General features: G+C 40.6%; 1 protein-coding gene across 1 annotated transcript in view; it reads left to right on the forward strand.

Annotated features, from left to right (window-relative positions):
- The first annotated feature begins 636 nt into the window (after positions 1 to 636).
- The window catches only part of CDC25C (cell division cycle 25C), a 31,056-nt gene continuing 5,282 nt past the window's right edge, over positions 637 to 26,410 (forward strand). Inside the window, exons 1-11 of the mRNA XM_075274628.1 lie at positions 637 to 848; positions 1,557 to 1,648; positions 16,971 to 17,013; positions 17,484 to 17,513; positions 17,985 to 18,018; positions 19,412 to 19,486; positions 19,837 to 19,932; positions 20,571 to 20,717; positions 22,009 to 22,098; positions 23,264 to 23,446; positions 24,849 to 24,950. Of these exons, the coding sequence (XP_075130729.1) occupies positions 658 to 848; positions 1,557 to 1,648; positions 16,971 to 17,013; positions 17,484 to 17,513; positions 17,985 to 18,018; positions 19,412 to 19,486; positions 19,837 to 19,932; positions 20,571 to 20,717; positions 22,009 to 22,098; positions 23,264 to 23,446; positions 24,849 to 24,950 (1,083 nt within the window). The 5' untranslated portion in view covers positions 637 to 657. The remainder of the gene's footprint in view (positions 849 to 1,556; positions 1,649 to 16,970; positions 17,014 to 17,483; positions 17,514 to 17,984; positions 18,019 to 19,411; positions 19,487 to 19,836; positions 19,933 to 20,570; positions 20,718 to 22,008; positions 22,099 to 23,263; positions 23,447 to 24,848; positions 24,951 to 26,410) is intronic.

The raw sequence follows: 26,410 nt of genomic DNA on the forward strand, positions 1-26,410 counted from the left end.
GTCGTTGCATAATCGGTGCACTTTCTGCTTTTGAGTCCCTGCTTTGTGCCAAGTCTGACACTGGCAGCAGTGGCACAAGTCTCTGCCAGTGGAGCTCCATTTTACCAGAGAGGCACACATCACAGTGTGATGAGAAGCATTGCTCTAAATGAGTTATCCCTTACCTTAATGTCTATACAGGTCAGGTGTGGGCATCTGACGGCTGGGACCACCTCAAATTCAGAGATGTCTCATATTGTGGATAAACTGCTGCTCAAGTATAGTTTATGCAGCTAATGTTAAACATGGCACTTTTGCTTAAAATTGTTGTTCAACACTAGATATTGATTTCCTATCAAATCTCAGATCAGTGGGAATCTGACATCTGGCACCCCCTGCAGATCTGAAGGCTTTTTACACTATGTAGTAGCTGTGTTATTGCAGCTTGGCACCCGTTCATATGAATAGGCGCTGAGTGGCAGTACCCTGCCAGAACAGGGTAGACCTAGTAGATGTAGAATCCGGTTTATAAACCATAAGATGCTTATATGAGGATACACTAAAATAATGAGACTAGGAGGTCATTATGTTATTTGGAAGTAGCGTGGACATGTGTGTTTCATGGATATCTATATATTTCTGTTTTGTAGAGCTGCAGGTTCCTCAAGACTTGACGCCATGGCGGACAATCACTCCATAACATCAGATGGCGTAAAGTCCTCGTCCGGTCTTAATTTCCGTACAAACTGTCGAATGATTTTAAATTTATTGAGAGACAAAGATGCGTCCGTGGTTTTTTCTCCAGAGCAGCCATTAACGCCAATCTCTGACCTAGCAATGGGGTTTAGTAACCTGAGTACTTTCACTGGGTAAGTATCTTGAAACTGTTGCCTATACACATTAGGTAGATGTTGGCCAAAGTCCTTGTTACTCTCCCCAAAGACTGATGTTGGGGTTAGTAAAAATCAGTCAGTTGAATTGTAACCAAGCCAGGCATCCATGTGTATCTTGGTGTCACAGGGGACTGGTTTTAAGGGAGTCTGTCACCAGGGAGAAGCAGATTAAGCCAGCAACACAGTTAGATCGGACTGGCTTACCTGATTATAATGCTTTTCTATCTATAAAAATGTGTGAGATTTCCGCTCAGCACCCTGACCCTATCTTGCTGTGTTACTGATTTAATCTGCTTCATCCTGGTGACAGACTCCCTTTAACCTGTCAGATCTCCTTTTCCTGGTCACAGGGCCTGTCCTTCTCGATGTACAGGTATACTCCTGCACTGTGCCATCTGTAACCACTTGTGACAGGAGAGTTGGTGCCTGATGCTGTCAATCACAATATGAAGGGTTGGAAGCAAAATCTGGTCTTCAGTGACAATTTTCTAATCTAAGATGGCAGACGAGTTTTGTTTGGCCTTGGTTTTTAAGTCTTTGTATTGTAAAATCAAATAAAATAAATGGTGTTGTCCAAGATCATAAAAAATGGGGTAAAGGCAAGTAATACAATACTAAAAATAACAACGTGTGATTAGAACCTGAAAATGTTGGCTCTGACTGTGAATATACTTGTTCATGCAGTGAAACTCCTAAGCGTTGCTTGAATTTGTCTGATCTCAGCGGGGATGAAGTCGGATTGCAAAACTTTGTGTCGCCAGTTAAAATGCCAAAGGGTAAGACTTCTAATACATCTTTCATCTGCAATCTCTGTAAAGTACGTTCAGTTTCTAGAGCAAGCAATATAGAGAAAAAGTAATTCCCATTTACATTATAAGCACCTCTCTAGTAAAAGGTCCGTTCATTAGGAAGGTACTTTATATCGCATGGTCCCTTAGTAAATTGCTATGAATTATTAAAGGACAATCCATCAATAATGTTGTTATTAAATAGGAATCTACCACCTTCCCCAACAAACTGGACTGTGACGTTATTCGGCACTATATGCTAATAAACAAAACCTGTGTAATGTCTTTTACAGTTGTAAAATTGGAGAAAATTCACTTTGGGTCAACATGCCAGTGAGGTAGTTGGTGTACTAAGGAAGGGGATGTCTTCACCTACCCATGCACTGCTCTTGCCGTTCAGACCCCCTCCCCATTTTGTGCTAGCCCGTGCACTTGGAATTGATCCTCCCACTGTTATCACGTGATCCATCCAAATATATTTCCTCTCCCGCTGCATGGAGTTGCACAGATAGGGGAGGGGTTCTGAACGGCAAGAGCAGGTATGTTGTTGCTTGGGAAGACAGTAGACTCCCTTTAACTGAATGTGTAAAGTCATTTTATTTAACTAGACTGAAATGTATGCAGAAGCCTCAAACTTCTGCTTACGCTAGGTTCACACTAGCGTTCGATCTCCGTTCTCAGCTTTCCGTCTTCTGCTTGCAGAAGATGGAAAGCTGCCAGAGCGGGTCCGGCCGTGAGCGGTGGTGAGTGTTTTATGCTCTCCACCGCGAAACCGTTTTTTTAAAAATTGGACACAGAGTACTGTATGTCCGACTCTGTGTCCGATTTAAAAAAAAAACGGTTTCACGGCGGAGAGCATAAAAGGCTCACGGCCGGACATCTTTCAAACCCATTCAAATGAAGGGGTATGAAAGAGTCCTGCAGGTTTTCATCTCCTGCCTCTGTTTTGTGCAGGAAACGGAAACCTGCAGAACGGAGACCGGGCGCAGATGTGAACGAGCCCACAGAAATGTTTCAGAAAATGAATGGGCTGAGAGATTTACATAGACCACCTGTTCTCTGTTCTAAACTCTTAAGTTTGCAATGGAGTTGTGTATCTACAGCATTGTAGAGCAAATCATCTGAACAAATCCTATATGCTCTGATAAGATTAGATTCACTGGCTGCTTTTATTCTATTTACTGTTAAGGTGTACCTCCAGTTATAAACCACTCTTCATAAATGAATACTACAGGTTAACTTTTTCATGCCACCGCCAATTTTCATTTTTGCATGTCCATCTTTTCCTCCCCCTATTCCAAGAGCCATAATTTTCTTCATTTTTCATTTCACATGTTTGCAAAACAAATTGTACTTTGTAATGTCCTTGATTACTTTGTAATCTTGTACAATGCCCTGGGAAGCTGGAAAACAATTTAGAATGAGATGGAATTGGAAAATAAACACATTTGCTCCAAGTTCTTATGGGTTTAATTTTTATGGCATTCACTATGTTGTAAAAATGACATGTTACCTGTATTGTGCGGGTCAGTATGATCACGGCAGTACCAAATTTATATACCGTATATACTCTAGTATAAGCACAGTTTTTCAGCACAGTTTTTGTGCTGAAAAAGCCCCCCTCAGCTTATACTCGAGTGAAGCAAAAAAACCAAAACAAAATATATGTATATATATATATATATATATATATATATATATATATATATATATATTTTATTTTTATTTATTTATTTTTTTTGGGGGGGGGGGGGGTGTCTATGACCAGCTGCAATGGTAATGTATAGAATCTCCCGTAACATGATGAAGAAATTAAAGAAGCTTTAAAAAAATAAAATAAATAAAAGTTCTAAATCACTCCTTTCCCTAGAATACATAGAAATGTAGAAAATTACTGTGAAACACAAACACATTAGGTCTCCCTGTGTCTGAAAGTACTCGGTCTACTGAATATAGGGGATCTGCAGTGCTCCTGTTCCGTCAGGAAGGGGTTAATAGGAGCACTGCAGATACCCTATATTCAGCCAGGCTGAATTCCAAGTTGGGGAAAAAAAACCAAGTCCTCAAGCTCAGGGAAGGGGCAGACGGACAACCAAAACACCCCCTCCCCTTCCCCAGCAACTACTGCACCCAAAAACTCCGGCCGTTTTAATTTTTGAAATTTTCCAGTAGCTGCTGCATACCTCCTCCCCCCCCCCCCCCCTCCTTGGCTTATACTCGAGTCAATAAGTCTTCCCAGTTTTTTGTGGTAAAATTAGGGGCCTCGACTTATATTCGGGTTGACTTATACTTGAGTATATACAGTAGTATTTGTAATGGCATGGTGGCTCAGTGGTTACCACTGCAGCCTTGCAGTGCTGGAGTCCTAGGTTCAAATCCTACCAAGGGCAACATCTGCAAGGAGTTTGTATGTTCTCCCCGTGTTTGCGTGGGTTTCCTCCGGGTACTCCGGTTTCCTCCCACACACCAAAGACATACTGATAGGGAAAGTAGAATGTGAGCCCTATATGGGACAGTGACTGACAATATTTGTAAAGCGCTGAGGAATATGATGGCGCTATATAAGTAAGCATAATAAATAATAATGTTTTGATTCCTTTTAACCGGTTAAGGACCGCCGTACGTAAATTTACGGCCTGCGGTCCAGGTACCTAAAGACCGGACTATTGTCAAAATACGTCCTGTCTTTAGGTACCTTCTTGGCGGGGGGAGGGGTGCGGGGAGGACGGGGGTTAGGTGTTACTAACACCTAACCCCTTCCTCAATAACGTCCAGTCGGAACTGAGTCCGACTGGACGTTTTAACCCTTTCGATCGCGCCGTGAAACATCACGGCGCGATCGAAAGGCATCCGCCAGCAATTGAATCAGATCGGCACCCCCCGCGGCGAGATCGGAGGGTGCCGATAGCAGTAAAAGGTAGTCTGGGGTCTGGCCAGTGACCCCAGACTGCCCGGAGTCCCCACATACCTGGTGATCCTGCCAGGACCTTCTGATGTCAGGCTGTGCGTCTACACAGCCTGACATCCTGCTACGGAATGCCATGTGGGACACCTGCAGGCTGTGTCTCACATGGCATTCTATATCAGCACAGTATTGCTGATTGAAGTGTCCTAAATGGACACATGAAAAAGTAAAAAAAAAAATAAAAAAAAAATAAAATGAAGTGTATGAAAAAAATTAATAAAGTAATAAAGCCCAAAAATCCCTTTTTCTCTATAGAAAATGAATTATATAAAAAAAGAACTAAAAAGTAATAAAAACAATGCATATTTGGTATTGTCGCGTCCGTAACAATCTGTACAATAAAACTGAAATAATATTTAATGTACACGGCGAACGCCGGAAAAAAAACCCGGAAAAAACTCGCCGGAAGTAATGATTTTTCGCCGTCTCACCTTACAAAATATACTATAAAAAGTGATCAAAAAGTCATATGCATCCGATAACAGTACCAATAAAAAGCGCAGGTTGTCCCGCAAAAAATAAGCCCTCAACCAACACTGTCAACCGAAAAATAAAAATGTTACGCCTCTCAGAAGATGCTATGCAAAAAACATTGATTTATGTCCCCAAATGTGTTTTTCCTCTGCAGAACTAGTAACACATAAAAAAATAACATAAATGAGGTATCGCCGTAACCGTACCGACCCGCAGAATAAAGGACACATGTTACTTATACTGTACGCTGCATGGCGCAAAACTAAAAAAGTAAAGCTCAATGCCAGGATTGATTTTTTTTTTTTTTAAATCCAGCAAAAAAGGGTTAATAAAATGTATTCAATAAGATGTAGACACCCAAAAACGGTGTCATTACGAAATGCATCTCATCCCGCAAAAAACAAGTCCTTATATGGCCGCGTCACCAGAAAAATAAAGAAAATATAGCATCTAATAATGTGAAGACAAAAGTCCGCAAAAATCACCAAATTATTAGAACACAACTGGCTGCGGCAGGAAGGGAATATATAAGCTGTGCGAGCGGATATCAGGGGACACCCCATATTTACAGCTTATGAGGGAACGGACACCAGAAGTGACCCCTAAAGTGACCCCCAGAGTGACTCCCCCAATTATAGGAGCTACTGGGACATAGTACAGAATTTGGTGTCCCCAATGTCCTCCGCACCGCTTATATATTCCCTCTTCGCCATCCGCTGTGCAGTCACGTCTGGGATACTAATCCTCACTACACCCCCTGATACATTCTTTGAGGGGTGCAGTTTTCAAAATGGGGTCACTCCTTTGGGGAATCCACTTTTCTGGTACCTTACAGGCTCTACAAACATGACATGGCGTCCAGATACCAAACATCTGAATCTGTACTCCAAAAGCCGCATCGCGCTCCTTCCCTTCTGCGCCCTGCTGTGCGCCCAAACTGCAGTTTATGACACATGTATGACACTGATGTACCCGTTCTATCGGACGTAATGTCATATGTGGGTATAAACTGATATTGGGGCACAGCCGGACACAGAAGGGAAGAAGGGTTATTGGGTTTTTGGAGCGCAGACGGTTTGGTTTTTGGATGCCATGACACTTTTGCAGAGCTGAAACGCCAGTAACGTGGAATCCCCTGATATGAGATGTTATTTTGGAAACTACACCCCTGAAGGATTTATCCAGGGGTACAGAGAGCATTTTTAACCCCCAAGTGTTGCTATAACTTATTATCCATAAATGAATACGAAGCTGATTGTGAAAGGTGAAAATGACCATTTTTCCAGGAATACGTCCTTTCAGTGCGTAATATGTTATGCCCGACTTGTATCAGAGATGAACGCTCTGAAAGCTGTTGTGCCCAGGATACCCGCTTAACAGTTTTTGGAGTGTCTCTGCTGACATAAGTCGGGCACAACATGTTGCACACTGAAATGGCAAATCAGTAAAATTTTCATTTTTAACTTCTCTATCAGTTGCGATTTCATTTCTGGAAACTAAATAAATGCAACACTCAAGGGTTAAAAAAATCTCGCTACACCACTTGATAAATCCCATCAGTGGGCTAGTGTCCAAGATGGGGTGACATGTCTGCAGATTCCACTTTATTGGCAATTCAGGGGCTTTGCAAAAGTGGCATGGTGTGCTCCAAAAACCAATATAGCGCTCCTTCCCTTCTGTCCCCGGCTGTGCCCAAACAGCCATTTATACCCACATATGGCATTAAGTCCGTTATCCGGGGTACACCAGTGTCATACATGTGGGCATACACTGCTATTTGGGTACCCAGCAGGGCGCAGATGTGAAGGAGCAATATGTGCTTTTGGAGTGCAGATTTAGATTCTTCGTTTTTGGACACCATGTCACATTTGCAGAGACCCTAAAATTGCCCCTACAAAATGGGGTCACTTCTTGGTGAATTCCAGTTTACTGGCACCTCCAGGGCTCTGCAAAAACAACATGGTGCCCAGAGGGTCCCTCTAAATCTCTACCCCAAAAGCTAAAACGCACAGTGGTCCTTCCCTTCTGAGCCCTGCTGTGTGCCCAAGCAGCAGTTTACACCCACATATATAATTTTGTGCCCCTCGGGATGGCCCCTTAATAGTTTTAGGAGTGTAGGTCTCTGACAACACAAAGTGGGTGCAACGTATTGGGCACCGAAATGGCATATTTTTAAAAATTTCAATTTTCATTTTGTACATTAATTTTTTGGGAAGCATTTTAGGCTCAAAATGATAATACCCCTTGATACGTTCCTTGACAGGTGTAGTTTCTAAAATGGGGTCACTTTTGAGGGGTTTCCACTGTATTGGTACTTTAGGGGCTCAGCAAATGCGACATGGCACCTGAAAACTATTCCAGCAACATCTGCCCTCCAAAATCCAAATAGCGCTCTTTCCATTCTGAGCCCCAACATGTACCCATACAGCAGATTATGGCCACATATGGGGTATTGCCGTGTTCAGAAGAAATTGTGTAACAAACTTTGGGGGGATTTTAATTCTTAAACTATTTGCAAAATTAAAAATATGGCGCTAAATGGACGATTCATTGGGAAAAAAAGTAATATTTCATTTTCACGTCCCAATGTTAATAAAATCTGTGAAACACCTGTGAGGCCAAAATACTCACTCTACCCCTAGATAAATTCTATGAGAGGTGTAGTTTCCAAAATGGGGTCACTTTTAGGGGGTTTCCACTGTATTGATACTTTAGGGGCTCTGCAAATGCGACATGGGATCTGAAAAATATTCCAGCAAAATCTGCCCTTCAAAAGCCAAATAGCCCTCTTTCCATTCTGAGCCCCGCCATGTTCCCATACAGCAGATTATGGCCACATATGGGGCATTTCTGTGTTCAGGAGAAATTGTGTAACGAACTTTAGGGAGCTTTTTCTCCTTTATCCTCTTGTGAAAATTAAAAATTTGGGGCTAAATTGACAGTTTGTTGGAAAAAAAGTAATTTTTCATTTTCAAGGCCCAATGTTAATAAAATCTGTGAAACAGCTGTAGGGTCAAAATGCTCACTCTACCCTTTGATATGTTCTGTGGGGGGTGTAGTTTCCAAAATGGGGTCACTTTTATGGGGTTTCCACTGTATTGGTACTCTAGGGGCTCTGCAAATGAGACATGGCACCTAAAATTATTCCAGTAAAATCTGCCATCCAAAAGCCAAATAGCGCTCCTTCCATTCCAAGCCCCGCCATATTCCCATACAGCATACTATGGCCACATATGGGGTATTGCCGTGTTCAGGAGAAATTGTTTAACAAACTGTGGGGGGATTTTACTCCTTTAACCCCTTGTGAAAATGAAAACTTTGGAGATAAAGTGACATTTTAGTAATTTTTCATTTACACATCCCAATGTTAGTAAAATCTGTGAAACAACTGTAGGGTCTAAATGCTGACTATACCCCTTGATGAATTCTGTGAGGGGTGTGGATTCTAAAATGCGGTCACTTTTGGGGGATTTCCATTGTTTTGGTACTCTAGGGTCTCTGCAAATAAGGCATGGCGCCTGAAAATTATTCCAGCAAAATCTGCTGTTCAAACACCCAGTGTCGCTCCTTCCCTTCCATGCACTGTCGTGTGCCCAAAAGTCAGTTTATACCCACATGTGGGGTATTTCTGTGCACAGGAGAAATTGCACAATAAACTATCAGATGCATTTTCTCCTTTAACCCTTTGTGAATGTGTTAATTTTAGGTCTAAATGAATGTATTAGTGAAAAAAAATGAAATGTCTAAATTTCACTGCCATATTATTTTTATTCTTATGAAATGCTTAAAGGGTTAACAAACATCCCAAATGCTGTTTTGAATAATTTGAGGGGTGCAGTTTTGAAAATGGGGTAATTTATGGGGGTTTCTATTATACAGGCCTTTATAATTACTTTCAGAACTGAAGTGGTCCCTAAAAAATTGGTTTGGAGAATTTTCTTGTAAATCTGGAAAATCGCTGTTACACTTTTAAGCCTTGTGACGTCCAAAATAAATTAAAAGACAATCAAAAGATGATGCCAATATAAAGCAGAGATATGGGAGATAATATTTATTCATGTATTTGGATGGTATGACTATCTGCTTGAAAAGTAGAGAATTTCACATTTTGAAAATTGCAATTTTTTTCAAATTTCCATCAAATTTCCTAGTTTTTTTTATAAATAAATGCAAAAATATTGATTAGTGTTTACCACTAACATGAAGTATAATGTGTTACGAAAAAAACAATCTCAAAATCATTTTTGTAAGTTAAAGCGTCTCAAAGTTATTGCCATTTAAAGTGACACATGTCAGTTTTGAAAAAAGAGGCCTGGTCTTTAACATACTTTTGGGCCTGGTCCTTAACCGGTTAAATAGAAAAAAAAAATTGTGTTGCCATATTGGGACACCTGTAACATACATATTTTATATGGGTTTAATTTTTACGGCGTTCACTATTCACTAAAACCACTTGGGAATCCTATTAATATTATAAATGTGAAATTGGGTTTGGATGTTCGGATGTTTGGCGGTCAATCACACAAAACCCGCTCCACCGATTTGGCTTAAATTTTCCACAAACATAGTTAATACACACGATTGCGCAATAGGCTACTTTTCAACACAATAACCCACATACGTTTTCCACACGACCCCCACAAAAAACAAACTGACATCACCATCTTTTCAATATCACACACTGGACCCTAGCAAGCCCCTAAACTTCACATTACCCTCTACAGCCTAGCCCCTAACCCCACACACTCACATTCACATATACTTTCCCACTTTCACCCTCACCTTCACCATACTGCAGGAGCCTACCGCTTTCACTCTCCGGACCAGCCATCTTTGCCGACCCCCACCGCTGGGAGGATCCGTGGCATCGCCCACCACACTACTCCACTATCTTGACAGGAGCATGCGCACTTTGCACACATGAACAACGTGTTACCAGCATGCCACCATTTTGCCACTCCACCTTAGGCCGCAGCACCCGAAAGACTGGCTCAGGCCGCTACACTACCCGAAACCGCTATCGCCTCCCTGCTGTTTCCTCTGCAGGATCCATCCACCGGCCCGACACTGGTAAGTTCACGTACCATTCTTCCACTGCCAGGACCTCTGCCCTCTCTACTCTGCTGTACCAACACCTTACGCTCCATAATAACCTTACCCCTCTCCCTCACTGCCCTATCCTTCCACTTCTCCTCCCAAAATACACCTCCCAGTCACTTGCACCTCACACCCCCCTTGCTACGGCCCATGCTGCTGATGTTCGTATGCCAACCGCCCGCCATAGCTGCCGCTTATTTGCATACCACCGGTCACTTCACTTACACTGCCTCTGCTCCCTGCTTTATCTATTCCGCTGCCTTCTCTTACCTGTCCCGCGGCTCTGGTCTGTCCCTCGCTGCGCGTAGGCATCCTCCTGCTCATCTCCGCTGCCTACACTGAGCTAGGATGCCGCCGGCAGGTTACTATAGCAGCCGCTACCTCTCCCATGCCTCCCACTCAGCTGACTGTGTCCAGGCTGCTGCAGGCTATGCTACGTAGCCTGCAATAGCACTGGCACTTTTATGCAATACATAGCAATACATTAGGATTGCAATGCATTGCATTCTTTAGGACACCCCCTGCTGTTGTACAACCGTATTGTTTTGCAAGCTGCTGGATGCAGCCTGCAAAACTCATTACCATTAAAATTAAAAAAAAAAAAAATAATAATAAAGTGAAACACACACATTACCGAAGTATATTAACTTGAAAGACCTCAGTCCCAAACACTCTATGTACACTTTTGGAAAACAACGTATAGCAGCTCTAATGAAAACTACGTTAAACAAAAAAAGACTCACGTATTCGCTCAATTACCCAACATTCATATCCCATACCTTTTACACACTACTAAAATTTCACCCGCAACTCTATTTACACACTTCTACAATCACCGCAGATGAAGTCGCAGGTAGCAGCTAGTAGTCTTTATAAAGGCTATTCATCTCTTACCTTTATTTTGCCGGTCCTCACCACCGGTTTTGAATTTTTCTTCATTATGCTAATTGTGCTTAGAATGCACAGGGGGCAAAATGACCACAGAACATGCACAGTCGGCTGTTCCTTCGGCCATTTTGTGGTGGTGCAGTAGGCACCTGGTCAACTTCAGTTACAACTGAAGTATGACAATTACACATCATTATCCCTCACCCACACTGACCTACCCAATGTCACGATAGTCGGATCCCTATTACTTGTGAACTAACCAAGGCGTGACCAAAGAAAACAATCACAATATTGTCAACAGTGTTTTATTGATGTATCAGTTGTTCTGCCACAAAGTGTTTAAGGGGTATTCCCATGAACATAATCATATCTATATTTGTAGATAATCAAAAGTTAAACATTTTTGCAAATATAAGTACCGTATTTTTCGGACTATAAGACGCACTTTTTTCCCCCAAAATTTCGGAGGAAAATGAGGGTGCGTCTTATAGTCTGAATGTGGGTTTGCAGCATGGCCGCGCTACTGCCACCGCTGGTTTTCTTCAGCGGCAGTAGCGCGGCAATCTGCAGGCCCCGGCAGCTAAGACAGTCCCCGGCATCTGCTGTAATAGACCGGCGGATGCCGGGGAGTGTCTTAGCTGCCGGGGCCTGCAGATTGCCGCGCTACTGCCACCGCTGGTTTTATTCAGCGGCAGGAGTGTGACTGCTGCTGAAGAAAACCAGCGGTGGCAGTAGCGCGTCCATGCTGCAAATCCACTCCTCCTCCACAGGTCCCGGCAGTCAGTTAGCCCCCCCCACCGGCCCCATACCTTTAGTGATGCAGGCCGGCTCCTACACGGCGAGGCCGCAGGAGCCGACCTGTTCCGATGACAGCTGGGAGCCTAATGAAGGCTCCCAGGCCTGTCATAGATATATATTACTATCGCGGCTGGTCTATGACCCTCCGCGATAGTAATGTATAGAATCTCCCATAGACGGCAATACACTTGTATTGCCGTCTATGGGACTTGCAATCAAATGACCGCAGGTTCAAGCCCCCTAGGCGGGGGATATTAAAATAGTAAAAAAAAAAAAAAAAACACTTAAAAAAAAAATATAATAAAAAATAAAATAAATAAAAGTTCACCTCCTTTCCCTAGAATACATATAAAAGTATAACATTACTGTGAAACATATACATTAGGTATCCCTGTGTCTGAAAATGCCCGGTCTACTAATATTTATATGTACAGTGAACGTCAAAATCAAAAGTGCCAAACTGCCGGGTTTTTCTCTCTGTTTTGCCTCTGAATTAAATAAAAGGCGATCTAAGCAATAAACATTTCCCAAAATGGTATATCTAAAAAGTACACCTGGCCCCACAAAAAAAACGCCCTATACATCCCCGTACAGCTGCAGGGTCACCTGTCAATGTGGCCTTTCAGCTGTTCCAAAACTACAACTCCCATATATTAAATATTTTACCATTTTTTGCCTGAAAATTTTTTTTCCCTATTTTTCTCCTCTAAAACCTGGGTGCGTCTTATAGTCCTGCAAAATTTTTAAGATTTTCTCTAACTTTCTTAGTGGTGATGGTCTGTTGTCTTGATTGGTTGCCAATGGTTTCGACCACTAATGCAGAAACTTTCTATGGTCTGGGACTTGTCAGGAACCCAGCTATGACTTTCTTATTGTACCTGGGTTATCAGGCAGGGAGACTACATGTATCAGAAGATATCTCGGCCACAATAAAGAAATCATGGTTGATTTTCTGACCTTAGAAAGGTCCTGCATTCGTGGTCGTATCCACTGGCAACCAATCAAGATAACAGACTGTGACCACAAGATATTTAGAAAATCTTTAAAACTCTACAAAATGTTTTTATATTTGCAAAAATGTTTAACTTTAATTATCTACAAATTTAAAAATAATTATGTACATGGGAATACCCCTTTAACTACTTGCTCAATAATAGCAAGCTTTTTGGTATGAGAGCAGTGGTAATCCTGACACAACATACAATAATTGCCCAATTCTCAAGGGGTTTGCACCTGGCTCCTACAGGTCCCACTGTCACACTGTCCACTATGCTGCCGTGAGGAACAATTCTTGGACTCGTACTTCGCAGATGGGTACCTGCAATAGAGCTTCACATGAAATACCTGAAGCTGTGCGAAAGCCTTTCCCCCTTTTATTTGGGAATGTCCTCACCCACTGTGACTACAAGGCACCACGCTGTAACGTGTATAAGCTTGCCACAGATGGTGCTAAAAAAGCACCACCCTTAGCACAACTGGGTTCTACCAATTTGTGGAAAATCAACACCCCCACCGCTTTCAAGAAAGTGCTAGACCAAAGAAGGCATAGTGACTTGGCAATAAGATAATCAAAATAACAGTGTTACATCATACAGTGAAATATGTCATCAGGAATGAGGAGTGTATTATGTGTCATATAATGTAAAATAACCTGTATAAATCACAGGTAAATATGTAAAATGGATGCATGGGATAATATTGGGTAAGGACCTACCAGCGTCTCCCACATAAGACCATTTTGTTGAAGTGGGTGGCTTTCACCAATTAACAGAATCATTGCAAGAGGTTGGACTTTCAATCTGTTATCCACTGGATATGTGACCTGCTGCTCCACTCATATGGGCCAGAAGGGACCCCATGATCTGTGGGGTTTCTGTTGGTGCCTCCACTGATTAGACCATTAACTCCTATACTCTGGATAGGGAATAACATTCATTTGTGGTTCAACCCCCCCTCCAACTGCTTTTTTTTTCTTTTTGTATTTTGTTTTCTGGTGTTCACTTTGGTGAAAATAACATACTGTTTTATTCTGGTCACTATGATTACAGTGATACCAAGTTTTTTACAGTTTTTGTTGTTTTAATAAAACTTAAAACGTCTCAAAAATTTTGTGTCATAATATTCTCACAGTGACGTCATTTTTAAAATATATTTCGGTTTTTTGATCAGAGCAAGCTGTACTTTTTATTTATACTATTTAGGGGAATGCATGACTTTGATTTTGATACATTTTTTTGGGTATGGCATTCAGGATAAATGTGTTTTGTTTTTGTTTTTTTGTTTTTTTTTCCTTGAAACCTTTTCCGATATTTGGCGTTTTATTATTGCAGATGTGGGGTATTTAAGTATGGTGGGTGCTCAGGAACTGAGCAGCTCCCATAGCAAATGGGTTTCCACTGTGTTATACAACAGAGAGCTATTGGCAATGCCCATGATCAGAGGGCATTAACCACTTGAAAACCTTGGTCAAACATCTAGGTGCTCCCCCTAGTGGGGATGGGGGGATAAAATCAAAATAATGTTGTTGTTTTTTTTCAGTCTTTCACCTCCCATAATAATATAATAATAATAATAATAATACATTTTATTTATATAGCGCCAACATATTCCGCAGCACTGTACAGTTTATAGGGTTCAGATACAGACATACATAACAAAGAACGTCATTTCACACAATGGGACTGAGGGCCCTGCTCAAAAGAGCTTACAATCTATGAGGTAGAGGGGGTGACACAAGAGGTAGCAGGGGCGGCATTGCTTATACAGTGTTCAGACAATTTTGTGCATTAGGAATTGTGATAGGCTTGTCTGAAAAGATGCGTCTTTAGTTTGCGTTTGAAACTGTAGAAGTTGGGAGTTAGTCTTATTGTCCGGGGTAGAGCATTCCAGAGAAGTGGTGCAGCTCGGGAGAAGTCTTGTATACGAGCGTGGGAGGTTCTGATAATAGAGGATGTAAGTGTTAGGTCATTGAGTGAGCGGAGAGCACGGGTTGGGCAGTAGACAGAGATGAGGGAAGAAATATAGGGAGATGCGGCATTATGGAGAGCCTTGTGGATGAGAGTAATAACTTTATATTTTATTCTATAATGAATAGGCAGCCAATGTAGTGACTGGCACAGACCGGAGGCATCGCTGTAGCGTCTAGCCTGATAGATGAGCCTGGCCGCTGCATTCAGAATAGATTGTAGAGGAGAGAGTTTAGTGAGGGGAAGACCGATTAGTAAGGAGTTACAGTAGTCAAGGCGAGAATGAATCAGAGAGACAATAAGTGTCTTTAGTGTATCTCTGGTAAGGAAAGGGCGTATTCTGGAGATGTTTTTGAGGTGGAGGTGACATGAACGTGCGAGTGATTCAATATGAGGGGTGAAGGAAAGGTCTGCGTCAAATATGACCCCAAGGCAGCGGGCATGCTGCCTAGGAGTTATAGTAAGGCCTGAGACTGCAATGGATATATCAGGGACAGATCTGTTAGATGGTGGAAACAGTAGTAGTTCAGTCTTAGAGAGATTTAGTTTCAGATAGAGCGAGGACATGATATTAGAGACAGCAGAGAGACAGTCACTGGTGTTCTGTATGAGTGCAGGGGTGATGTCACGGGAAGATGTGTATAATTGGATGTCGTCAGCATAAAGATGGTACCTGAAGCCAAATCTGGCGATGGTTTGTCCAATGGGGGCTGTGTAGAGAGAAAAGAGCAGGGGGCCGAGGACTGAGCCCTGAGGAACCCCAACAGCAAGGGAAAGAGGGGAGGAAACAGAGCCCGCAAATGATACACTGAAGGTGCGGTCTGAGAGATAAGAGGAGAACCAGGAGAGCGCAGTGTCATTGAAAAATTTGTCCCATAAAAATTTGGATAAAAAGCATACAAAACAATAGACATTTCCTAAAATGGCATAAAGTACATCTGGCCCTGCAAAAAAATAAGACTCCTTATGCAGCCATGTACACAGTAATATACAAAAGCTATGGGTGTCAGAATATAGAATTGAAGCCCATAAGAAAGTTTCACAAATACAGTTTTTTTCTAATTACACCTGATTCTGAATTTATTTATTTCCCTAGGTTCCCAATCATCATATGGCATATTAAAATCATACCATCATATGGTACAATTTTTGACACACAAAATAAAACCTCATACAGATCTGTGAATGGAAAAATAAAATTATTGCTTTTGGAAGGTGGGGAGTAAAAAAAATAAATGGCTGCTGCGGGAAGTGGTTATAGAGGACCTTTTACAACCACCAACAAGTCCAGTTCTTTGCACAATTTAATAGATGCTGCACCACTGATTCTGGAATTTTTTTTTCTCTAGGCTCCACTGTTCTTGAGTAACCACTGCATTTAGTTTTGGTGTCTGATGTGCTATTTAGGTTCTGTACTGTCAGGAGGGATGTGTCGGCCAGGAACAGGTAAGGTGTGTTATTCTGACACTGGCTGTCTCTGACGGAAGCTCACGCCTCCTTCCCTGCCTGACACGGCTTTTTTGGCATTACAGAGCTTAAATAGCACATCAGGTATCAAAACTACCTGCTCTTGTTGCTCTGGAATCAGTGGAGAAGTGACTATTAAAAAATACTAAAATTAGTGTAGGTGATGAAAGGTTCTCTATTGTTATTGAAAACCTTTAAATCATGAATTGTAAAATTGTCATAAACATTAGTGCAGAGCATGATAACTATTATGTTTAGGTTATATGCCACTCTTGCAATGCAGAAGACACTACTGCCTCAATATCAGCTATCAGGGATCCTTGGAGCCTAATTCACCAGCTCAAAGCTTATCGTTTTATTGAGACAGCAAACTAATCTCACCCTGCTTAAAGATGGTTGGTAGAACAGTCAAAGCATGTAAGCTATGACTATGGTTCTAGACTAAAATTGTACAATGTTTTACCTTGTCCTACACTAAGCTTCTATGAGGTAGCAATGGGGATAGTGGTTCCCTTACAGCAGAAGTATTGTCTGCCATTCCCTAGTAGTAAGAAGGTTCTATTATTCAATATTTCATTTTATTCTGGGTAGCATGGATGTGGAGGATTTCCTATGTTAGTTTGTCTATTACTAGAATTGTCATCCTTGTGTACAGATAAAGAAGCTACAAACTCCATGTGTGTCCAGCCTGAGGACTTGTAAGTAGTAATCTACATTTATCTTGCACGATCACCTCTGGTTAAGACTTTACATTTTGGCCTCCTGTCATAATCATATTCTCTCCTATTGCTTTTCCTCATTGATTTTTAATAGACTTTTCCTGACTGGTAGATGTCATTAGATAGTTTCTATAAAGCTGGCCAATAATAGCAATCTAGTAATATAGCGACAATATTTTGCATTACTTTAGAATTCAGTGAGTTTATGAACAAGCAAAATCGGACAATATAGAGTAGCAAACTAAATAAATCAAACAATGGGAGTGGGAGATCTGCTCACAAGAGCTTGCAATGAAGAGATAGAGCTGACACAAAAAGAGAGACTGACTTGGATTGGGAATGTCACAGACCTGCCAAAAATATTAGTTTTTTAAGCGTCCTCGATTGGGCAGCCAGACACAGACATGCTTTTTCATACCTGAATTATCTGTTCTGCTTTATTTTCTAAGTTTTACCCCGGAACCTGAAATGAAAGCAAAGTAAGTAACATTGCAAATTACATGTTTATGGCTTTATTTTGGTAACCCGGAATTTTTTTATTCCTATACATTTATGCTTTCTCTTGCATCTTTTTTTGTAACTCATGTATGAAAAAAAAATGTTTGTTATGAAGAATATATATTCAGTAACCTGTTTGACAATTTTTTTTTCATTTTGGTATCAATATGTATATTACATTACAATATTTAAAAATCTTTATTTACATTATTGTAATTTGTCTATGTGTAGTGAGTGGTCTACATTTATGATAAGCTAATATGGATTGTCTTCCAGTCCTAAGCTATAAGGTTCTCCCTTATTGGGGCATTCTGTACAACTTACCCAGTTCTGAGCCTTATGAATCCGCCTTGTATTGCAGTGTATATTGACTAGTAACTAAAAAGACCACGTACATGTGTTTTGGATCTCATTTAAATGATTGTACAGTCAACTTCATTTTTATCTTGCAGGAAATGCCATAAAAAAAGAATTAATAGTGTATTGGTGAGTGCCTTTATCTTAATGCTTCACATAGAGTAAGAAATTGTAGAAATGTCTGTCCATTCATCTAATTTGACATGAGAAACAAACACTAATAGTATTGCATGATGATTTTCACAAAGCTCCAATTTTATCCTAGAGGACATTTTAATGCTAGAGAGCCGACAGTGCCCCAGTGCTGGAGCTATTGGTTCTGTTCATTTTGGCATGGATATCTTACCATTGTCAGAAAGGTGGGTCTGACAACTCAATGCCATTGCTGGGCTGTGAGGAGTGCCCCCTCACCCGACCGTAGAGCTGTTATGAAAGAGTACTGTCGGGAAGGGTGGGTGTTCCTCACAGTCCAGCCCTTCTGACACTGGAGAGATATCTGTGCCAAAATTAACGGCACTGATATCTTCAACATACTAAGCCAACGGTGTGCTGAATTCACATGACGACATGAAATGTCCTTTTTAAAGGCAGCCATGCCCCCGATTCCAGTAATAGGTGTAGTGCCTGCAGCACCAGTTTATAACCACTGGGCTGTTGCAGCTGTAAACCTTTTACTTGAATAGAGCAAAGCTGCCTCCAGTATCCGTACACAGCAGTAGCTTTCGGCACATTAGCAGGCGGATCACTTGATTGGGGTCTGGTAGTCACACCCCTACAGATCAGATACTGATGGAATTAGAATTAAAAAAAAAAAAAAATCTCCTGGGGCTGGAAATCCCTTTTAATGTGAACTGAGTGAATGATTACAATATTTCACTTTCAGTTTTTCTTTATAGCAACAAAAAAATATACAAAGTTTATTTAAAGGCCTCCTTGACTGCTCAACATAGAAAGTCCAGAGAATTCAACAGATAAATGACAAGTTACCGTATGTTGAATCTTTTCCCACAAACCTATACACTAGTGAGCTCCACTTCTGCTCTATCTATGTTCTATAACATGCTCCATACAGATTAGATGGCACTTTTCATGTGACTGGTTCCCTTAACACTGTCAGCATAATTGTATAGTGCAGAAGCAGACTTGCTGTAGATTTCCCCACAAAACTATATCTGAATCCGTTTAGCTTGTAACCGATTGACTGAAATATCTACTCGTACTGGGCGTAGGAGTCCAGTGGGCAGTCCTAGTCTGTGATTGATGGCTATTTCTGACAACCATCTCTGTATTATTATACAAGCTCTATAGCACATCACTGTATATGAATCTGCTGAGCAGTACACTGTACAAAGATGTAGGATGGTATTACAAACTAATTTAGAAAGTACAGTAGACAACTGGTCAGTGATCAATGTATTGGATTCTTTGCATCTCGTTCTAAGCTAGAATATAGATACTCTGTGTAATTTAATATTCTTCTTATTCGACATTCAGTCTCTGTGTCATTTTTCTCCACAACTAGCCAAGGCTTCGCTGCAGCACACCCAGTTTTAAGAAATATTCTGGAAGTCACAACAATGCAAGTAATAAGGAAAATGTAAGTGTGTGTTCTGATCCACAGTGGTAGCAAATAGATGCTGTCATGCAAGATGGTAAATTCTCCAATTGCATTGACTTGTCATGTATTTGACTGCAACTCTGAAGATAACAGCAGGATCTGAGGTTGCACTTTATACACTTCTACAGCCTGTTGTTCGGTTAAAGAACTTTTCTTCTCACACTGGGAGACACCTATAAAAGCGGTCTAGTGTAAAGGCCATTCTAAAGTTATGCATTGACACCTTGTTTTAGAGGAATGCTTTGGTCACAGCTGTAGCTCCTACACTTTTATATCTGTCGCCCATTGTGTAGTTTTTAATTTAAACAGTCCCTTTCTCCGATTTTTAGCAGAGTGGGACGAGTAAGAATCCAGGTAAACCATGTTCTATGCTGCCTCTCCGGGCAGCAGCTGATGTACAGTTATCTCCATCGTTTGGAGGCAAGGTGAGTGGAATAGATGTAGAAATGTTTCAGTGTGGTAGGTGATAGCAATGTGTACGTTTAGTTACACGCACTGCTCTATCCAAACCGACAAAGGCCCGGTTTACATCTGCGTTCAGGCCATTCCATTCCCCTCTCTGCATGAAAAATGCATAGAAAAAAGTCCTGCAAGCACTACATTTCACTCTGTATTTTTCATGCGGAAACCACACTGAGCCAATTCTAGTGTATAGGGTCCGCAGGTTTCCTCAGGTAACCACTTTTTTTATGCGGATTAGGTTTCCGTTCAGGGGGTCCCCAGCGAACTCCCCAAACAGAAACCCATGCGCAGATGTGAACCGGGCCTCAATTGAAAGGAACGTATTGGAATTGTTTTATGTTTGAACCCAATAGAAAACATATTAATATAGAAATCCAACCCAATAGAAATCCATATTAATTCAGAGGAGTTGTAAGGTATGGCTTATGCACCTCTAGGGAAACTTCTTATGACTCTTTCATAATAACTATGCATATGAGACTGCAGAGGAGATGCACTATACAATCCTGTTTTTCACCAAGCTTTGGAAGCTGTGTTTGATGACTTTTAGTTTTTCTTTATACACAACTTAAAGAATAAAAATCTTGTTTTATGTCTGCAGGACGATTTCTCAACAGAGGATGACCCCGAGCTGCATGTCTTGGGTTCACCTATTAATATTGTTCCAACATGTGTAGATGAGGGCAAAGATGGAAACTTTGATGGGTTCTCTGAATTTTTTGCCATGGATGATGAAGAGGAGGCTGAGGTGAGAATCTTAGATTTAGGCTTTAATTCTATGAAATATGAAGCCATTGCAGGTTTACAAATACTGTAATGTGATAAGAGAATATAGATTTTGTCTTTTACTTAATGTTGTACTTTACACCTATAAATGTCAAAAAAATGAGTGCAAAAAAATATTGTAATGTGTAGTGAAGTAGCACATTAGTTTGGCTTTGCATCTAGTACATTCAAAGGTATATTACCTTTCACATGGCAAATACTGTTCAATCTGTATCATGTTGTAGAGCAGAGAGATATAGAAACACATCTATATAGAGATTTGTGTGAAAAGTTTTGTATAACTTGTCATTTAGCCATTGAAATCGCAGCTCTTTCTGTGTTAAGAAGTCGAGGAGGTCACTAATACTAATTATTATTATTATTTTTTTTTTTGCTCTTGGTTGATTTTTGAGCCCAGCTTTTGCATCCTTTTTTATCTTAGCCATTTTTTCTTTACTGCTCAAATACCATACCATAATAGGATCAGTATCCTGTAAGACAATGACTACTTATAATATATACTTAATGGAAAGCCGTTTAATGTCTTTGAAAGGACTTTTGAGAGTTTAAAAATCCAGTCTAAAAGACACCACGTGTGTTTTACTGTATGGGGTTAAAAAAAAAAATCTATTAATAAGAATGAAATGGAGAGAAACAGTCTTTCATATAGTCTCTCAGTATAATCACCATATTCTCTATTATATGTATCACTGTTCTGGTCATATTTTCTGTTATTTAGTTTATTAGTAATATCTGATATTCGCAGTTAGTGCTATCTTCGGTTGTTTTAAGCTTCACCCACACAACCATGTCTATTGTTAGTGTGCTAGCTGTATTTTTAACAAGTGGCACACTGATCCATTATATTCTATGAGCCATGAGCATAGGCATTGCTTAGGACAGGTCCTATATCTGTCCATTTTGCGGCCCAGACTCACAGAAGGAGAGGTAATGGGTCTGTGGTGGCACAGGCAGTGCACAGATAGCATCCTTGTGCCGTCCCTGCCATCTTACCACGAACTCTGCACATGTACACATTCGTGAATGTATAGATTTAGGTGTATGTGTCAAGGGACTTTTGCAGCACTCAATATACAGTAGTTCAGAAAGAGATGAGATGTAAAATGTAATAATGTAATGTAATGTATGAATAGATCTCCACTGGCTTTCACTGTTTGATAGAATTTTTTGCACTGTGTGAATATAGATATAACATAAAATGCTTTATTACTTTGTTTCCTTGCCTTACTAATATCATTTTGTTCGCTCTCTAGAATACATCAACAGTAGCTGCTAACTTATCCTCTTCAATGGCAGTTTTGCTTAGTGGACCCTTCCTGAATCCGGAGGTTGATGTCAGTAATGTAAGTAAAACATGATTTTCTTCTTACTGTACATAATTCTGCATAAACTACAGATTGTATTGTATGTTAAAAAAGACAGTTTATGTCCCATCATACAAGTCATGTTATAAAGCAATAGAAAACTGTTTGTGTGCTGAATTTAGTGCACTTTTAGTTTTGCTGATATCTCCCCTGTTCCAGAGAAAGCTATGCTTATTTTGCTGCTCATATTGCTGTACTGTCAGAGGGTCAGGCTTTACAGCTCAGCATCATCGTTTGGTGGTGGGGAATGCTCACTAACAGATTAGTAATAGGATAGGACATTCCCTATCTTAAAGGGATATGAAGACTCTCTTTTAAAGGGGTCTCTGGGGGTTTAAAATGTTTTGGAAACTGCTCAGAATGATGTACAAGAAAAAGAGAGAAATAAAATCATTGGTTCTTAAACCCAAACCTCCATACCTGCCCAAGTCCTTGTCTAGCCCCTCTTGACATAAATTAAACCACCTCAGTAGTGACTCAGTAGTCATTCTTGTGGGCCCAGAGTGAACAGGAAATGTAGAGCTGGGGGAAGGTGAGGTTACCTATTGCTTGATTTATTTTATAAAACTTTCTGAGGCTAGGCTCACATCTGTGTTCAGATTTCCGTTCAGGAAGTCTGCTTGGGGGCTCCCAATTGCAAACCTAATCCATTTAAAGTGGTTGCCCGTGGAAACCCGCGAACCCCATAGACTATAAGCAGGGCGAAAAGATGTGTAGAGAAAAGTGCTGCTTGCATCACTTTTTGCTCCGCATTTTTCAAGCAGAGTGGGAAACAGAATCCCCGTAAGAAGAGCCAGCGCTGCTGTGAGCCCAGCCTGAGGCGTTTTCATTTTTTTTTTTCTAATTAATTTAATTATTTAAATTAATTCATTATTTTTTAAAAAAAAATATTTATTTATTTATTTTACTGCCTTGACTCATGAAGACTATTCCACAGCATGTAAATTATGAGGCGGGTCTTACCAATGGATTTCAATATGAGAAATCTGTAGGTGAGCCACCAAAAACCCCCACAAGCTTTTGACTGATATTTGCAAAAGGACATGCTGCTGACATTTTGCAGCATGCTCACGGTGTGTGGCTTCAGTCTTACTACTTATGTGATTTCTAGGATCTGGATAAAACTAATTTTTGCTTTCTGCAGGTGTCTATGAATAGAAGTCGCCTTTACAGATCACCATCTATGCCTGAAAAATTGAACCGGCCTGTCCTTAAGAGGTCAGCAAGACCCCAAGATAATGAAACTCCAGTTAGGGTGAAAAGGAGGCGCAGTACCAGCAGCCCACTCCAGCCTGAAGCAGATGAGAACAACCAACCAAGAAGGCGGGTAAGGAAATTGGGTATGTTTATGTATGCATGTGTGTGTGGCAAAAGACCATACTGTATTTTTGCACTCTGACTACCTATATTGGAATACACAAACGCCACTAGACCCATGCCATTGCTGTTGACTGGGCAGTAACGTGAGAACAACACTACTGACGTGTATAGGAGGTATGAGTGGCTTTATAGCTACTCCTTCCTGTGTCTCATTCTCCTGGTGACTACATTGTGGCAGTGATACATGTTTGGGAACTTTATCCTATATATTGTGATTGGGGACAGCTGATCTGTGTTTTTATTTTTTTATTTTTTGCTTCCCTCCATATTTGTGTTGAATTGCCATCGCATTATAGGGACTGCAAATGTGGATTGTTTGAGAAGTATTCTTATATGATACATGGGAACCATATGATGAAATACGGAAATCTGAAGGTGGCCCTTATTGGAATCTTAATATATTACTGTGCACTTTTATGTATCATGTATCTATGTATCTGCTATTTGTTGTCTCTTACTTCTGCGTTTCAATGTTTCTGGCCAACAACTGGCCACTCTATTTTACTCAGTTTATCGGTTGCTTTTTCTAATGCATGTTGATATTTTCCTGCCCAGGAATAATGTTCTTGGTTTTTCCTTTCTTTGCCTATCATACAGTAAACAAATGTTTTACAAACCAAATCTTATCGCTTTACCTTTCCTATTGGCAACTTTTAGTTATCTACTTGGCAGGTTATTTAGCGTGTTTGGTAATAAACCCTCTATGCTTTTGTTTATCCTTGCTTGTCCCTTTCACATGTACTGATTTCTAGAAGGTTGAACCAAGAAAATATTCCTGCATGTAGGTTGGGTTTATATACTTCAGTATTTGTACAATTCTGCTGTGTGATTGTTCTCACTATCATACTATTTACATGTAAAGATACTTAGTATCAAAATATAGGTAAATAATAGTCTAGCAATCCTAGATTGTAAGCTCTTGCGAGCAGCGCCCTCCGTCCCATTGTGTGAAGTGACTATTTATTTGTAATGTATCTTTTTGTCTGTACTTGAACCCTACAAGTTGTACAGTGCTGCTGAATAGGTTGGCTCTATATAAATAAAATGTATTATTATTACTAGCAACCAGATTCCTTGTCATGACCCCCGATTTATATTTGTAACCTTTTGTTTTCCAGAAGATTTGCAATCGTGATTTGTCTAAATCTGTCCCATGGGAACCCACTACAACACACAAAAGTGATACTCACTCAAAATTACTAGGACAGTATGCGTTATGGAAGCCTTTAAAGCCATCTTTATTAGGCTTAGTAATAACTCCCCAATGTACTCAGCCACATTTGTTTCTCTTGTTTTTGCTGGTGAATGTTTTATAACTGGTTGTGTGACATTTTACACTTCGTTTTTAGGGAGCCTCTCTGAAGAAGACTCTTTCTCTATGTGATGTGGATATTACAAAGGCTTTGGATGAGGATTACAGTCACAGACAGTTAATTGGAGACTTTTCAAAGGTGATATCACATGCACAAAAATTGGACTTTGATACTTTTAGCAATAATTGATTATCCAGTTTTTAACAGTGATAAGCCATCAATATTAGATTTGTGAGACATTGACAGCTGTGACAGTCATAGATCTGCTAGCCTAGGACAGTGCAGCTTCCATCATTGTTTACGTGTTACAAATCATATGGCGGGTTTCTGTACTGCTGCCACTTGAAGTGTTTGGAGCAGCACTGCAGTATCAAAAACCTGCCACAACAAATTGTACCTGGCAGATAATACCTAAAAAAAACAAAAAACCATGGTGGTCACCATCCAGTGCCAAACCCCTAATATCACAATTGATGGGTCCCAATGTGTGGTGACCACATGTCAATCTGATGCTCCACTGAATAGCTAATTTACATAAAACATTAAAGTTTATTTTCTTGACCGCAAAATGGCACCTTGACATTAATAAGGTATATTCACTATGCCACTAGTAGCCTCTAGAACAGCATGTAAGACTGGCAGTGGTTTTAAAGGGTTTTCCCATCTCCCTCTCTCAGCAACTTAGTCTGTTGTCTCTCCTCACGTTGTGTATTCTTCAACAAGAATAAAAGGCTGGTGGGCAGACTGTTACTGTCTAGTGGACAGGACACTATGAAATAGCTCAGTAGAAATGGGCATTGCCCTTACCATGTGAGATTGATTATAATTTATAGATTATAATTGATGATAATACAGATGAAATAATATGCACAGTAGGTTTATAGAGAAGAAAAATAAATGTACATGCTGCAAAGGAGAGAATGGACTTGCAGTAAACTTAATGTTATCTTTGTTTTACATAAGGGCTCGTTCACATCTGCATCGGTCTCCGTTCTGCAGGTTTCCGCTTCCTGCACAAAACTGAGCAGGAGACGGAAACCTGCAGGACTCTTTCATACCCATTCATTTGAATAGGTTTGAAAGATGTCCGGCCGTGAGCTCCAGTGAGCATTTTATGCTCTCCGCCACGAAACCGGTTTATTTAAATCGGACACAGAGTCGGACATGCAGTACTCTGTGTCCGATTTTAAAAAAACTGTTTCGTGGCGGAGAGCATAAAACGCTCACTGGCGCTCACGGCCGGACCTGGTCTGACAGCTTTCCGTCTTCTGCATGCAGAAGACTGAAAGCTCAGAACGGACTCCAGGTGCTAGTGTGAACCTAGCGTAAGAGATAATAGACACTTCCTGAACATTTACCAGCAAACTACAATTAGTTGAACTGATTGTCTGGGATTTAATAGCAGGAGATAACTGCTCTGAGAGCAAACCTGATCTGAGAACTCAAGCGCCATATCCTCCAGAGAGCAGGTCAGATAAGGAGAGATACCAGGCCAGGTGCCTTGACAATGTTGTGCAAACAATGGGGAAGAATAATCTCGCATAGCAGGCGAATGAAGCAGCATTTCTAAGGCAATATATTTAGGAAAACTCTTGAAT

This window comes from Leptodactylus fuscus, chromosome 5, assembly GCF_031893055.1.
Source record: "Leptodactylus fuscus isolate aLepFus1 chromosome 5, aLepFus1.hap2, whole genome shotgun sequence".
Lineage (NCBI taxonomy): Eukaryota > Metazoa > Chordata > Amphibia > Anura > Leptodactylidae > Leptodactylus > Leptodactylus fuscus.